Source organism: Salvelinus alpinus, chromosome 2, assembly GCF_045679555.1.
Source record: "Salvelinus alpinus chromosome 2, SLU_Salpinus.1, whole genome shotgun sequence".
NCBI lineage: Eukaryota > Metazoa > Chordata > Actinopteri > Salmoniformes > Salmonidae > Salvelinus > Salvelinus alpinus.
In genome coordinates, this window is record NC_092087.1 from 107,445,191 (window position 1) to 107,463,374 (window position 18,184).

General features: G+C 38.1%; 2 protein-coding genes across 2 annotated transcripts in view; one reads left to right on the forward strand and one right to left on the reverse strand.

Moving 5' to 3' along the window:
• LOC139547938 (zinc finger protein 271-like) overlaps positions 1–18,184 on the reverse strand; it is a 189,346-nt gene that overhangs the window by 136,808 nt on the left and 34,354 nt on the right. The gene's annotated exons all lie outside the window — the stretch shown is intronic.
• On the forward strand, positions 702–18,094 carry LOC139552143 (zinc finger protein 271-like). The gene is made up of 5 exons (XM_071363579.1): positions 702–1,364; positions 1,844–1,882; positions 5,348–6,312; positions 12,836–13,115; positions 16,828–18,094. Exons 1-5 carry the CDS (start codon positions 932–934, stop codon positions 17,595–17,597), a joined length of 2,487 nt encoding a protein of 828 aa, XP_071219680.1. The 5' UTR covers positions 702–931; the 3' UTR covers positions 17,598–18,094.

Here is an 18,184-nt window from a genome sequence, read left to right on the forward strand (position 1 = left end):
CATCCTGTTGAAACAAGGTTCCTATAGATCTATTGTTGTTGAATGGACCAAAAGAGAAACAAATCTTTCCTACTGATGAGTCAACAGGGGTAATCGTAGGTATGTCCTGAGGGTCTTGACACGTTCTTGAATTATAAAGCAACGCCTGAGGGAATGGCATCTAAAACAATTGTAACATGTTTAGGTGTTACAGGGACCTTGTGAAATGATCAGACTTCCTTATAATGAAGTAAAAGACCCTCTGCATTCACTAGTTGGCTCACCAATAGGATATTATTTAGGAACCAATATTCTAAAAACAAAGAAGTATTTTTATACAATATGTCCCGATTATTTCATATATAATATATATAATATACATATATAAAATTATGCTTATAAGTTAAGGTCCGTAACAGGAAAAGCTGCCGATGAAAACCTGAGAGTTTCACAGGAACTTGTAGTACAGAGTAGATCCATATGACGTTCGAACATAGTGCATTGTAGGTAGTTTAGAAGATATCCGGAAATTAGTTAATAAATATGTAATAACATTAAAAACATAACTGTTTGTAAAAATTCAAGCTTCCTAACCTTCAACGTGTTGTCAGAAAATAAAAGATGCATTTTACTCAACTGCGTTATCCACTCCAGTTAGCAAAAAGCAATGTGGAGCTTTAAGGCAACGCTGCTAGTGTGACGTATAAATAAGTGGACGGAACGCTTCTTTCAACAGCAACAATAGTCAGTCAGACACCTCGGTAGCTTGCTGGACACAATAGACGAACCAATAAAGCTCTTTAGACGCTTTAGTGTATATTAGCCACTGTGTTTTAAACCCACTTCTGTCGTCTAGTTAGTTATCCGATTTAATTTCATATTTACGCTGTTATTAGTCAGCTAGAGGGCTGATTTAAGTTAGCATTAGCCTAGCTAGCTAACATCTCCGACCATGAGGTCACCAATCTACTCTCCTCCTGATAAAGAAGAGGGGATCTGCTGGACGGAGAAAGAAGTTCTCGTGAAAGAGGAGGAGGAAGAGGAGGCTGTTACAATACAAATACAAGTAGAGGTTGAGGCTGTTACGGTGAAAGAAGAAGAGAAAGACGTTACAGTGAAAGAAGAGGAAGACGCGTTCAGAGTGAAAGAGGAGGAGGATGTTACAGTAAAAGAAGAGGAAGAAGAGAAAGAGGAGGATACAGTTTTTGGAGTGAAAGAGGAGGAAGGGGAGATGACTGTTACGTCGAAAAAGGAGGAGGAGGAAGAAGAGGAGGAAACTGGATATATGGGCCCCGTTTCCCAAAGTTATCTTAAGGCATCCTATGGTTCTAAAGATGAAGTTAGCTGTGAGATGCTTTTGGGAAACCGGACCCTAATTAACACTAGTAAGTACTGTCTTAAAAACAGAAGCATAAACTCTGCAGTTGTTGATCTGATGTGTGGTTTTAAAATGGAAATCTGCAGTTGCTTTTAAATAATTTATATATAACCATTGATTCTTGAAGATTATAAACTGTGTGGTTCCAGCCCTGAATGCTGATTGGCTGACAGCCGTGGTATATCAGACCGTATACCACGGGTATGACAAAACATTTTATTTTTACTGTTCTAATTACGTCGGTAACCAGTCTATAATAGCAATAAGGCAGGTCAAGTGTTTGTGGTATATGTAAACCAACACTGTATAGCCTCAAAACATGGTTAAAACTAGAATGTTGATATGGAATTTGAGAGTAGTTACATTTCTCCATCCATCATCTTATTACCAAAACAGTAGCGGAATGACATCTTTGTTATTGTTTGAACTGCTGATTGGTTGGTTGGTTGATTGTGGCTTTTTTTTTTTTTTTTTTTACTTCTACAGGATCAGTGTCCCGAAATCTGGACAGTTGCTGCTCTGAAGGTAAATAATGTACTTCTATTCTGTAATCTTGCTCTGATTTGTCATCCTGAGCGTCCCAGAGATAAAATGTAGCGTAGTTTTGTTTGATAAAATCCGTTTTTATATCCTAACACGATCCATTTTTGTATACAGTGTTTTGCATGAATTCCAGACTCTTTCAACTTGCAACAAAACAATATATGAAATCTAATCGGCAAAACGTAATTTAACCCGGTCAAGTTGCGTTTCTGTGCAATCCCCAGACACTCTAGAAGAGAAGAGTGTTTTATCATTCTACATTACGTATTGGCTACGCAACACGTCAATTATACAATGAAGGTCAGCCATCATTAAGCACCAATGAGACGAGCTGTGTTCACTTGATTGACAGTGTCCTGGTCCAATGACCACCTATCGTTTTGAAACCTAGCTAGATAGCCAATGAGCTGGGCTTTCCAGCAGTATGTGAACGCCGTTTGTAGGACAAACAGCCATCATGCTAGAGCTGTGTGCAACAGAGTTCATTCTCTGGTTAAAGTAAACAGGACGCACGGTAGTTTACCTTACGCAGTGGTTCGTTCTATATATTCCAAGAATATTCCTGAATTTAAACAGTTTTGTAAAGAGGAATGGTCCAAAATTCCTCCTGACCGTTGTGCAGGTCTGATCCACAACTACAGAAAATGTTTGGTTGAGGTTATTGCTGCCAAAGGAGGCTCAACCAGTTATTAAATCCAAGAGTTCACATACTTTTCCCACCCTGCACTGTGAATGTTTACACTTTCTGTTCAATAAAGACATGGACACTTATAATTGCTTGTTTGTTATTAGTTTAAGCAGACTGTGTTCGTCTATTATTGTGACTTAGATGAAGATCAGATCAATTGTTTGACCAATTTAAGCAGAAATCCTGGTAATTCCAAAGGAATACAAAACATACTTTTTCTTGCCACTGGATGTATATATATATATCACACACTACCGGTCAAAAGTTTTAGATCAGTGTCCAAACTGTTAGGACGCTACAGACGTCTACGTGAGAAGACAGATTTTCGGGACAAACAGGTGAAGTTATGGGTCCTACAGTAGGTCTATGTTATTGTTATGGGTCCTACAGTAGGTCTATGTTGTTGTTATGGGTCCTACAGTAGGTCTATGTTGTTGTTATGGGTCCTACAGTAGGTCTATGTTGTTGTTATGGGTCCTACAGTAGGTCTATGTTATTGTTATGGGTCCTACAGTAGGTCTATGTTATTGTTATGGGTCCTACAGTAGGTCTATGTTGTTGTTATGGGTCCTACAGTAGGTCTATGTTGTTGGTTCTACAGCTCTGCACTGCTGGTCTGACAAACACCGTTGTAGCTCTGCCACCTTTTCGCCACTAATGCGGAATTAGTTCTAAATTAAAACGTTTTTTATTTGCGGTTGTCATAGGCAACCGTTGTTTTTTGTTTCGATTATTACTTGAACAGTCGCTAAGATATTTTTTATATTTGGTTGTGATATTTGCAAAATACTTATTTTTGATGCGGCCCTGATTAACACTAGTAAGTACTTTCTTAAAAACAGAGGCACAAACTCTGCAGTTGTTGAACTGATGTGTGGTGTTAAAAGGGAAATCTGCAGTTGCTTTTAAATGATTTATATTAGCTTGAATGCTAACACTCATTGATAGGCTGGTTGCAAAGCTAGCCAAAGAGCATTTTACTGGTTGAGGTATTTTTTAAAGTATAAAGCAGTTGATTTGTGACATTGACACAAACTTTATATTTTGCAGGACATTCTAACGAGCCTTACAATTATACTCCCAAAGTTAAATGCTCTCATAAGCAACCTGGAAATGGAGGCTAATTTTGCAGCCTACGATCTTGAGCTGATCTTGTGTAATATTCAGAATACATTGTGAAAAACTCAAATCTTCGCTCACCATTTTTGCTCCAGGCAGATATACTACATCCATAACTAGTGGTTTCCTCATTACCAGATATACTACATCCATAACTAGTGATTTCCTCATTACCAGATATACTACATCCATAACTAGTGGTTTCCACATTACCAGATATACTACATCCATAACTAGTGGTTTCCTCATTACCAGATATACTACATCCATAACTAGTGGTTTCCTCATTACCAGATATACTACATCCATAACTAGTGGTTTCCTCATTCCCAGATATACTACATCCATAGCTAGTGGTTTCCTCATTACCAGATATACTACATCCATAACTAGCGGTTTCCTCATTACCAGATATACTACATCCATAACTAGCGGTTTCCTCATTACCAGATATACTACATCCATAACTAGTGGTTTCCTCATTACCAGATATACTACATCCATAACTAGCGGTTTCCTCATTAGCAGGGAGGAGTTTCTGCAATCAAATTGCATGTGCATCGCCCTCTTGTTGTTTGCAAACACAGAAAGGGCCGTATATTGGAAACCGAAACTCATCTGGCACAATGCTTAGGGTTTCAGGAACTCTAATAACTCATCTGGCACAATGCTTAGGGTTTCAGGAACTCTAATAACTCATCTGGCACAATGCTTAGGGTTTCAGGAACTCTAATAACTCATCTGGCACAATGCTTAGGGTTTCAGGAACTCTAATAACTCATCTGGCACAATGTTTAGGGTTTCAGGAACTCTAATAACTCATCTGGCACAATGCTTAGGGTTTCAGGAACTCTAATAACTCATCTGGCACAATGCTTAGGGTTTCAGGAACTTTAATAACTCATCTTGCACAATGCTTGGGGTTTCAGGAACTCTAATAACTCATCTGGCACAATGCTTAGGGTTTCAGGAACTTTAATAACTCATCTGGCACAATGCTTAGGGTTTCAGGAACTCTAATAACTCATCTGGCACAATGCTTAGGGTTTCAGGAACTCTAATAACTCATCTGGCACAATGCTTAGGGTTTCAGGAACTCTAATAACTCATCTGGCACAATGCTTAGGGTTTCAGGAACTCTAATAACTCATCTGGCACAATGCTTAGGGTTTCAGGAACTCTAATAACTCATCTGGCACAATGCTTAGGGTTTCAGGAACTCTAATAACTCATCTGGCACAATGCTTAGGGTTTCAGGAACTCTAATAACTCATCTGGCACAATGCTTAGGGTTTCAGGAACTCTAATAACTCATCTGGCACAATGCTTAGGGTTTCAGGAACTCTAATAACTCATCTGGCACAATGCTTGGGGTTTCAGGAACTCTAATAACTTATTTCTAACCTAGAATCATGCACTATACTACTAATGTGAAAAAAATAAGACTAAATATGACTGTTGTTGATCACTGACTGTCATGTTAAGACAATTGTCAATTACGTTTATAAAAGCATTTAAATATTCATTACAGACGTAAATTGTTGTACAACATCATGGGCATCACCTTTCAGCTAAAATAAACAGTGGATTTCTGCTGTTGTGGACCTTTAACCATCTGTCTGACTTTGTTGTTCACACAGGAGAGAGACGGGACTATCGTGGATCCTCTGGGGAGCCTCAACAACATCATGATGCTGACGAGGCAGAGAAGAGTCTCTCCAGATCAGAACACCTCAAGAAACACCAGCGGAAACCCACAGGAAAGAAATCTCACCACTGCTCTGACTGTGGGAAAAGTTATTTAAGATCAGATTCACAAAAAATACACCAGAGAATACAAACTGGAGAGAAATCTTACAGACCTTATAACTGTTATCAGTGTGGGAAGAGTTTTACTTCATCTAGCCATCTGACCATACACCAGAGAACACACACAGGAGAGAAGCCTTATAGCTGTGATCAATGTGGGAATAGTTTTGTTACATCTAGCAGTCTGACCATACACCAGAGAACACACACAGGAGAGAGACCTTACCACTGCTCTGACTGTGGAAAGAGTTTTGTTATCTCAGGAAATTTAACATCACACCAGAGAACACACACAGGAGAGAAGCCTTATAGCTGTAATCAATGTGGGAAGAATTTTTCTCACTCAGGCAACCTGATAGCACACCTGAGAATACACACTGGAGAGAAACCTCATTGCTGCTCTGACTGTGGGAAAAGATTCATCTTTTTAGCAGATCTTAAAATACACCAGAGAATCCATACAGGAGAAAAACCTTACCATTGCTCTGACTGTGAAAAGAGTTTTGTTTCATCAAGACATTTAAAATCACACCAGAGAACACACACAGGAGAGAAGCCTTATAGCTGTGATCAATGTGGGAAGAGTTTTGTTACATCTAGCAGCCTGAAAACACACCAGAGGACACACACAGGAGATAAACCTTATAGCTGTGATCAATGTGGGAAGAGTTTTGTTACATCTAGCAGTCTGACTATGCACCAGCGGACACACACAGGAGAGAAACCTTATAGCTGTAGTCAATGTGACATGAGATACTCTGCTAAAAGATCTCTGATCAAACATCAGAAAATACATGCATGAAGTTGTTTCATGATATCAATTAAATAATGTCACAATGTAGAATGTTGTAGTAGGAGTATTTTAATGATGTCACAATGTTGTGTGTTTTAACATTGTAGTAGGAGTATTTTAATGATGTTCTGTTGATTTAAGTGTCATATGGATATTAGCCTCATCAGGGGAAAATCCAGGCTCTGAATTGAAAGATTACTATTTTACCAAAGAAGTGTTGTGTTACACTTACCTCATTGGTGACCCACTTGAATTAAAATGCATCACTTCAAAATGTAGCTAGCTGTTTGTTACAAATTGTCCTCTGACCAGTGATGTACACATTATTCCCAGATTCCGTGTGGTTTTTGAGCTGTTAGTTTCATTTTGGAGACATATAATTTAAACGCATCACTCCAAAATGTAGCGTACTGTCTTCTGCAGGTTGTCCTCTAACCAGTGATGTGAAAGATATCTCCCATTTCCATGTGTTTTTTTAGTTGTGTTAGTTTCAACATTACATACAACCTGATTTCCCCCCTAATCATTATCAGTGATTTATTGCCACTTGTCAAAACAACATTGTTTTTGGTGCTTGTGTAGTTTATAAGGAGCTTTTGTTTAAAAAAAAATACAAATAATATGATTATTCTGGCAGAATGTTTGTTGATAGTACATTTTATTAGGTTTTCAATATGTCACAAACTGTTTCTGCATATTTGGGGACTATTGATTTGGACACGTTAAAACTCACCTAGCAAAAGTACTTTGAAAACAAGACTATGCCGACGTCCAATGTACATTTGGTTTTGTCTAATCTCCGTTCGGTTTTGGGTGACAGTTAAAAATACTTATTTTTCAGGTCATTGTTTCAACAACTTGAAAATAACTTAATTTCAATGTACTTGCACCCTGTCTCAAAAATTGGTCTATAAACATTTTTATTAACAATCCTACATCACTCCAGTATTTCTTCTATTCTAATGTATTAGCTACCATGGAGCCTTATTCTATTATAATGTATTAGCTACCATTGAGCCTTATTCTATTATAATGTATTAGCTACCATGGTGTCTTATTCTATTATAATGTATTAGCTACCATGGAGCCTTATTCTATTATAATGTATTAGCTACCATGGAGCCTTATTCTATTATAATGTATTAGCTACCATGGAGCCTTATTCTATTATAATATATTAGCTACCATGAAGCCTTATTCTATTATAATGTATTAGCTACCATGGAGCCTTATTCTACTCTAATGTATTAGCTACCATGGAGCCTTATTCTACTCTAATGTATTAGCTACCATGGTGCCTTATTCTACTCTAATGTATTAGCTACCATGGAGCCTTATTCTACTATAATGTATTAGCTACCATGGCACCTTATTCTAATGTATCAGCTACCATGGAGCCTTATTCTATTATAATGTATTAGCTACCATGGTGGCTTATTCTACTCTAATGTATTAGCTACCATGGAGCCTTATTATATTATAATGTATTAGCTACCATGGAGCCTTATTCTATTATAATGTATTAGCTACCATGGAGCCTTATTATATTATAATGTATAGCTTCCATGGAGCGTTATTCTATTATAATGTATTAGCTACCATGGAGCCTTATTCTACTCTAATGTATTAGCTACCATGGAGCCTTATTCTATTATAATGTATTAGCTACCATGGAGCCTTATTCTATTATAATGTATTAGCTACCATGGAGCCTTATTGTACTCTAATGTATTAGCTACCATGGAGCCTTATTCTATTATAATGTATTAGCTACCATGGTGCCTTATTATAATGTATTAGCTACCATGGAGCCTTATTCTATTATAATGTATTAGCTACCATGGTGCCTTATTGTATTATAATGTATTAGTTACCATGGAGCCTTATTCTACTTTAGAGTAGAATAAGGCTCCATAAGTAGCTAATACATTATAATAGAATAAGGCTCCATAAGTAGCTAATACATTAAAATAGAATAAGGCTCCATGGTAGCTAATACATTAAAATAGAATAAGGCACCATATTAGCTAATACATTATAATAGAATAAGGCACCATGGTAGCTAATACATTAGAGTAGAATAAGGCACCATGGTAGCTAATATATTATAATAGAATAAGGCACCATGGTAGCTAATACATTAGAATAGAATAAGGCTCCATGGTAGCTAATACATTAGAATAGAATAAGGCTCCATGGTAGCTAATACATTAGAATAGAATAAGGCTCCATGGTAGCCAATACATTAGAATCAGGCACCATGGTAGCTAATACATTATAATATAATAAGGCTCCATGGTAGCTAATACATTATAGTAGAATAAGGCTCCATGGTACCTAATACATTATAATAGAATAAGGCTCCATGGTAGCTAATACATTATAATAGAATAAGGCTCCATGGTAGCTAATACATTAGAGTAGAATAAGGCTCCATGGTAGCTAATACATTATAATAGAATAAGGCTCCATGGTAGCCAATACATTAGAATCAGGCACCATGGTAGCTAATACATTATAATAGAATAAGGCTCCATGGTAGCTAATACATTATAATAGAATAAGGCTCCATGGTAGCTAATACATTAGAGTAGAATAAGGCTCCATGGTAGCTAATACATTCTAATAGAATAAGGCTCCATGGTAGCTAATACATTATAACAGAATAAGGCTCCATGGTAGCTAATACATTATAATAGAATAAGGCTCCATGGTACCTAATACATTATAATAGAATAAGGCTCCATGGTAGCTAATACATTATAATAGAATAAGGCTCCATGGTAGCTAATACATTAGAGTAGAATAAGGCTCCATGGTAGCTAATACATTCTAATAGAATAAGGCTCCATGGTAGCTAATACATTATAACAGAATAAGGCTCCATGGTAGCTAATACATTATAATAGAATAAGGCACCATGGTAGCTAATACAGTAGAATAGAATAAGGCTCCATGGTAGCTAATACATTATAATAGAATAAGGCTCCATGGTAGCTAATACATTATAGTAGAATAAGGCTCCATGGTACCTAATACATTATAATAGAATAAGGCTCCATGGTAGCTAATACATTATAAAAGAATAAGGCTCCATGGTAGCTAATACATTAGAGTAGAATAAGGCACCATGGTAGCTAATACATTATAATAGAATAAGGCTCCATGGTAGCTAATACATTATAATAGAATAAGGCTCCATGGTAGCTAATACATTAGAGTAGAATAAGGCTCCATGGTAGCTAATACATTATAATAGAATAAGGCTCCATGGTAGCCAATACATTAGAATCAGGCACCATGGTAGCTAATACATTATAATAGAATAAGGCTCCATGGTAGCTAATACATTATAATAGAATAAGGCTCCATGGTAGCTAATACATTAGAGTAGAATAAGGCTCCATGGTAGCTAATACATTCTAATAGAATAAGGCTCCATGGTAGCTAATACATTATAACAGAATAAGGCTCCATGGTAGCTAATACATTATAATAGAATAAGGCTCCATGGTACCTAATACATTATAATAGAATAAGGCTCCATGGTAGCTAATACATTATAATAGAATAAGGCTCCATGGTAGCTAATACATTAGAGTAGAATAAGGCTCCATGGTAGCTAATACATTCTAATAGAATAAGGCTCCATGGTAGCTAATACATTATAACAGAATAAGGCTCCATGGTAGCTAATACATTATAATAGAATAAGGCACCATGGTAGCTAATACAGTAGAATAGAATAAGGCTCCATGGTAGCTAATACATTATAATAGAATAAGGCTCCATGGTAGCTAATACATTATAGTAGAATAAGGCTCCATGGTACCTAATACGTTATAATAGAATAAGGCTCCATGGTAGCTAATACATTATAAAAGAATAAGGCTCCATGGTAGCTAATACATTAGAGTAGAATAAGGCACCATGGTAGCTAATATATTATAATAGAATAAGGCTCCATGGTAGCTAATACATTATAATAGAATAAGGCTCCATGGTAGCTAATACATTAGAATAAGGCACCTTGGTAGCTAATACATTATAATAGAATAAGGCTCCATGGTAGCTAATACATTATAATAGAATAAGGCTCCATGGTAGCTAATACATTATAATAGAATAAGGCTCCATGGTAGCTAATACATTAGAGTAGAATAAGGCACCATGGTAGCTAATATATTATAATAGAATAAGGCTACATGGTAGCTAATACATTATAATAGAATAAGGCTCCATGGTAGCTTATACATTATAATAGAATAAGGCTCCATGGTAGCTAATACATTATAATAGAATAAGGCTCCATGGTAGCTAATACATTATAATAGAATAAGGCTCCATGGTAGCTAATACATTATAATAGAATAAGGCTCCATGGTAGCTAATACATTAGAATAAGGCACCTTGGTAGCTAATACATTATAATAGAATACGGCTCCATGGTAGCTAATACATTATAATAGAATAAGGCTCCATGGTAGCTAATACATTATAATAGAATAAGGCTCCATGGTAGCTAATACATTATAGTAGAATAAGGCACCATGGTAGCTAATATATTATAATAGAATAAGGCTCCATGGTAGCTAATACATTATAATAGAATAAGGCTCCATGGTAGCTTATACATTATAATAGAATAAGGCTCCATGGTAGCTAATACATTATAATAGAATAAGGCTCCATGGTAGCTAATACATTATAATAGAATAAGGCTCCATGGTAGCTAATACATTATAATACAATAAGGCTCCATGGTAGCTAATACATTAGAATAGAATAAGTTACCATAAATGTATCCTATACTGACTAGTCTATTTCTCTATTAGGTCTAATACATGTATCTTAAACTGACTAGTCTATTTATCCATTAGGTCTAATACATGTATCCATTTACATTTACATTTAAGTCATTTAGCAGACGCTCTTATCCAGAGCGACTTACAAATTGGAAAGTTCATACATATTCATCCTGGTCCCCCCGTGGGGAATGAACCCACAACCCTGGCGTTGCAAGCGCCATGCTCTACCAACTGAGCCACACGGGACCACTAGAATAAGGCTCCATGGTACCTAATACATTATAATAGAATAAGGCTCCATGGTAGCTAATACATTATAATAGAATAAGGCTCCATGGTAGCTAATACGTTAGAGTAGAATAAGGCTCCATGGTAGCTAATACATTATAATAGAATAAGGCTCCATGGTAGCTAATACATTATAACAGAATAAGGCTCCATGGTAGCTAATACATTATAATAGAATAAGGCACCATGGTAGCTAATACAGTAGAATAGAATAAGGCTCCATGGTAGCTAATACATTATAATAGAATAAGGCTCCATGGTAGCTAATACATTATAACAGAATAAGGCTCCATGGTAGCTAATACATTATAATAGAATAACGCACCATGGTAGCTAATACAGTAGAATAGAATAAGGCTCCATGGTAGCTAATATATTATAATATAATAAGGCTCCATGGTAGCTAATACATTATAGTAGAATAAGGCTCCATGGTACCTAATACATTATAATAGAATAAGGCTCCATGGTAGCTAATACATTATAATAGAATAAGGCTCCATGGTAGCTAATACATTAGAGTAGAATAAGGCACCATGGTAGCTAATATATTATAATAGAATAAGGCTCCATGGTAGCTAATACATTATAATAGAATAAGGCTCCATGGTAGCTAATACATTAGAATCCTATACTATCTAATGTATCCTATACTGACTAGTATATTTATCCATTAGGTCTAATATATGTATCCTATACTGACTAGTCTATTTACCCATTAGGTCTAGTACATGTATCCTATACTGTTAAATAGCGATCACTAGCCGGCCTCCACCCAGTACGCTGCCCTGAACTTAGTCACTGTCGCTAACTGGCTACCCCGGTACTCAACCCTGCACCTTCAAGGCTGCTGCCATATGTACATAGACATGGAATCACTGGTCACTTTAATAATGTTTACATACTGTTTTACACACTTCATATGTATATACAGTTAGCTTTGTTTTCCTCTAGCTATTCTCCAGTTTGCTCCCAGCAGCTTTCATAGAACGTAGATCACTGTTAAACCATGGTACAGATTTGTTTGTTTGACTGAATTAATATGACATTGCCTTAAATGCAGGCAGATATGTAGCAGATGGAAAGTATGTTTTAAATGAAATAAAATGCACTTTTCTCTCAACTGCGTTACCAACTCCAGTCAGCTGACGGCGATGAGTGTCTTTCAGGCGATGCTGCCAGTGTGACGTATAATCTAATGGACGGGACGTTTCTTCAACAACAACAGCTAGTCGGTCACCTCGGTCGCTTCCTCGTCAACATAGCCGAAACATTGAAGCTCTTTAGACTGTCTCAGCGTTTTAAGCAGAGTTTTGTCGTTTAGCTAGTTACTTTATTTAATGTTATATGTACATTGTTAGTAAATTGTTAGTCAGCTAGCTGGCTTGATAAGTTAGCCTAGCACTAGGCTAGTCGCTAATGCTAGCTAGCTAACATCCCCGACAATGAGCGCACTAAACTACTCTCCTCCTGCTAAAGAAGAGATCTGCTGGACGGAGAGAGAGGGTCTGTGGCTGAACATTGTCGTGAAAGAGGAGAAAGAAGAGGAGGATGTTACAGTGAAACAAGAGGAAGACGCGTTCAGAGTGAAAGAGGAGGAGGATGTTACAGTGAAACAAGAAGATGAAGAGCAAGAGGAGGATGCAGGGGAGATGACTGTCACATTGAAAGAAGACGACGAGGAGGAGACAGAAGATCTGAGTAAGACCAGTAAGTACTATCTTAATAACAGGATCACAACCTCTGTTAGCCCAATAATGGACGAAAGAAGCCTGACGTTACTCAATATAGTCCAAGGACCAGACATGTTCTGCTTTGAGGCGAGTTGGCTCCAAAACAGACAAATACTACATCTAAATGTGAATCGATTCTCAATTGTGGTACGGTTTCAGAAACATAAATATCTCTACTTTCATATCGCATCAAAAATAATTTCACAAATATACTCTTACTGCACACTGTTCTAACCGGTTTTAACACAGTTGTAGCCGACAGCGTTTTTCAGCGACAACACCTTTGTGGCGTCCGTATTCCGTTTACACACAGGTGTTAGGAGTCGCAGATAGTTAATTAGCCCAGGTATGCATCTGTCTTACATTTGAACATGTTGTTCTGTACTGTAGGAATTGTTTAAGCTACACTGTAAAATATGTGTACCACCCAAGAGTGGGCCACCAACTAAATGCATGAATCAAATGCCTTCCATTGATTGTAATACTGTTGTCCTCAATATCTATTAGTGTCCTCCACCAATTCGCTGCTTTTTTGAGAAGTGCAACCTGGTAATTTTAACATTCTTTCATATAGACCACATGTTCAACTTCATAAAAAATAAAACTAGTTTTCCTATCAAGACCGTAAATAAATAAACTAAAGTAAGTGTCAAATAAAGTAGCAGGGTTTATTTAAAATATATATTCCTTATGAGTTGACTGAAAAAAACATCATTTACAACAATGAACTGGGGAAAGTTTACCGTAACAGGGTTGACAATTTCTTCTTAAATCACCATAAATCCCCTCGTGGGGGGAATGCAAGCTGTTGTGTAACAAAAACACATCAACTTTTTGTAAAGAAAAAGTAAAAGTCAGTTAAGAACAAATTAATATTTTCAATGACGGCCTAGGAACAGTGGGTTAACTGCCTTGTTCAGGGGCAGAACGACATATTTTTACCTTGTCGGCTCGGGGATTCGATCTAGCAACCTTTCGGTTACTGGCCCAACACTCTAACCACTAGTCTACCTGCCGTTGACCTTAAGATGAGGGACAAATGTAAATGACTCACATGAAATAAATAATAATAATCATCAGAAATTACTGTCAAAGAAACAAAATAACTTGGGCTTTACATTTATGGTAAAATGTACAGCATTTGGGGGGGGGGGGGGGGGTTATAAGTGGATTAAAACGATGCTGGAAGTGATACATGTTTGACGGAGGGACATGTCAAAATGCTGACTTTGGTCACTCTAGCAAGCTTTTTATTCATATAATTTTTTTTATTGAATTCTCCATGTGGTCTATATTAAAAGGGCACTTCATTTAATATAACAGGCTTTTTAGAATTCAAAATTGGTGCACAATTTCTACTTAAAATATCAAAGGGAAGCAAAAGGCAGTCCTTTGGTGGAAGCACCCTTTTGGTGGAAGCACCCAACAGGCCGTTTCCATGAAAGGAAGACTTGAAGCTCTACATTATCTTTGTTATTAAAGCCACCAAGTCTTTTTAACACCAGAACCACTGGGCCTCAAGGGGACCCCTCCTTCAAGTTAATGGGCAGATATTCTGTTAGTGAGCATTTCTCCTTTTACCAAGATAATCCATCCAGATAATCCATCCAGGTGTGGCATATCAACTTGATTATTAAAACGGTATGATCATTACGCAGGTGCACCTTGTGCTGGGGGACATGGTATGTGCGGTGGGGTTATGGTATGGGCAGGCATAAGTTACAGACAACGAACACAATTGCATTTTATCGATTGCAATTTCAATGCACAGAGATAATGTGACAAGATCCTGAGGCCCATTGTTGTGCCTTTCATCCGCTGCCATCACCTCATGTTTCAGCAAGATAATGCCCCATGTCTCAAGGATCTGGACACAATTCCTGGAAGCTGAACATGTCCCGGTTCTTCCATGGCCTGCAGACTCACCAGACATGTCACCCGTTGAGCATGTTTGGGATGCTCTGGATCGACTTGTACAACAGTGTGTTCCAGCCCCCGTCAATATCCAGCATCTTTGCACAGCCATTGAAGAGCAAAGGTACAACCTTCCAGAGGCCACAATCAACACCCTGATCAACTCTATGTGAAGGAGATGTCACGCTGCATGAGGAAAATGGTCACACCAGATACTGACTGGTTTTCTGAACCTTTCCCCCCATGTTCAATCCATTTTTATTGGTGGAGGGCCTTTCCCCCCCATGTTCAATCCATTTTTATTGGTGGAGGGCCTTTCCCCCCCATGTTCAATCCATTTTTATTGGTGGAGGGCCTTTCCCCCCATGTTCAATCAATTTTTATTGATGGAGGGCCTTTCCCCCCCATGTTCAATCCATTTCTATTGGTGGAGGGCCTTTCCCCCCATGTTCAAACCATTTTTATTGGTGGAGGGCCTTTCCCCCCATGTTCAAACCATTTTTATTGGTGGAGGGCCTTTCCCCCCCATGTTCAACCCATTTCTATTGGTGGAGGGCCTTTCCCCCCATGTTCAATCCATTTTTATTGGTGGAGGGCCTTTCCCCCCATGTTCAAACCATTTTATAGGTGGAGGACCTCCCCAAGAATAATCATCAGAGATGTCTTGATTCATTTCTTCCCCGCCATCTGTGTAGTTTTCGTTCAGATTGTGTAAATTAGTCACCACACTCTCACTGTGGACTCCAAGTAGACCAGAGTAGACTGATAGGACTGCTGTTCTTCATTCACAATTGGTGATGACATAATTCTGCATAGTTCTCTTCCACTCGCTCATCAACTCACCCGTTCTTCCCCTTTCTGCCCCACGATGCTTTACTTCATTAATTGAATCCGTTGTTCTACGTCTGAATAGAGGTTAGGTTCAGTTTGAAATAAATTATTGGGGCTGATTGTCAACTAGTCACGTCCCTTTAACCTGTCAGGAGAAGGAGAGGAGCTATTGATTACCACCAGTAAGTACTATCTGAATAACAGGAGCCTCTATTAGCCCAATAATGGCCTTTAACCTGTCAGGAGAAGGAGAGGAGCTATTGATTTCCACCAGTAAGTACTATCTGAATAACAGGAGCCTTTGTTAGTCCAATAATGGAGGAAACGGCCCTTTAACCTGTCAGGAGAAGGAGAGGAACTATTGTCGGAAGACGGACGGGCGGGGGGGAACCATTCAATAAAATGACATGCCCTCCTCAAAGTGGGTAACGCCAGTTCTGTTAGTGAAATTAAGATTGTAACAATGACACTCCATTATACTTGTTCTCCCCACTGTATATATATCATTATTTAGACTTATTGAGGGAAAATCAAGGACTGAAGGGGGGCATGAATAAACAAAATGGCAGAGTAATACTTTAAAAACTAACAAAACACATGTAGAGATCTGGCAGGTCTTGCTGATGGTATTCCACAGCTTCAGATGATAAGGTGGTGTTCAGCCAGGCAGCTCAGAAAGGCTGGGCAGTAGTTTAAAAGGAGGGAGCAGCGATGTCACAGAGGGGAGCAGCGATGTCACAGAGGGGAGCAGCGATGTCACAGAGGGGAGCAGCGATGTCACAGAGGGGAGCAGCGATGTCACAGAGGGAGCAGCGTCAGTCAGTTTCTCAGACCGGAGCTCTTCACCAGGCTCCTCCTCTAACATGGAGCCAGTTTTATCATGTAGAAGTTTTATTCTGGTCTCTATTAAGTATTTAACTAAATAATCTGTTTGTCTTTGGCAGGAGAGAGACCAGACTCTGACTCTGACAGCGGAAAGAGTCCTTCAGGGGGACCAGACCCAGTGACCCCCAAACCAGCGAGACAACACCACTGCTCCCAATGTGAAAAGAGATTTTCCCTATCATGGGACCTAAAACGGCATGAGAGGATACATACAGGAGAAAGGCCTTTCCAATGTTCCCAGTGTGGAAAGAGTTTTACTTTGTTAGGAAACCTGAGGGAGCATAAGAGAATACACTCTGGAGAGAAACCGTACAACTGTTCCCAGTGTGGAACGAGTTTTGCCTGGTTAGGGAGCCTAAAGCAACATGAGAGGATACACACAGGGGAAAGGCCTTTCCAATGTTCCCAGTGTGGAAAGCGTTTTACCCGCTTAAGGAGCCTAAAGGAGCATGAGAGGATACACACAGGGGAAAAGCCTTTCCAATGTTCCCAGTGTGGGAAGCGTCTTACCTGCTTAGGGAGCCTGAAGGCACATGAGAGGATACACACAGGGGAAAAGCCTTTCCAATGTTCTCTGTGTGGAAAGCGGTTTACCCAGTTAGGGACCCTAAAAGAGCATGAGACAACACACACACAAGAAAAGCCCTACCAATGCTCCCAGTGTGGAAAGAGTTTTATCAATTTAAGACATCTGAATAAGCATGCAATAATACATACACAGGAGGAGAAGACATACCACTGCTCTCAGTGTGGAAAGGCATTTTCCCAGTCAGAGGACCTGAAATCACATGAGAGAATAGAGAGGCTGTGTTCTGACTTATGTTTTTGACCTGAGAATTTAGGTTTTTGTTCATGCCAAATGAAATCCTATTGTTTATATGCAATCATTAACAAAATAGACCTTTGTTTTAGTTTTCTATCTGTAGACCTGATCATGTCTAAAATCAGATTAAATACAATTTGTATTCTGATTTGATTATGAGCTTTAATGGATACAACTATAACCCTGTTGTTCATTACATTTTGGGGATATTATTATATAGATGAATGATGGAGTTCTGGACTTCTTGATTTTAACGTTTATCTTCTTGAATTTGATTTGATCTGGCTTTTCACTAAATGAATTTGATTACATGATTTAGATATTGCACCATGTAAATTATTAAATGGATTAATACAATGTGCATTTCTTGATTTTTGAACTTTGAAACCTCTTGAATTTAGTCGTTTTGTTTTCATTTAGTTAATTTGTTTACTAGTCGTCCAGATAAAGGACTATGAAAATGTGGTGGTGTTTTTATAATAAAGTTGTTGACATGAAAAACATGAGTGTTCCCATCAATGTTATACCACTATGTAGAAGCAGTATAGAGCTAGTTGTTTATTTTGATATTATCTGTTGACTGAATGAATCAG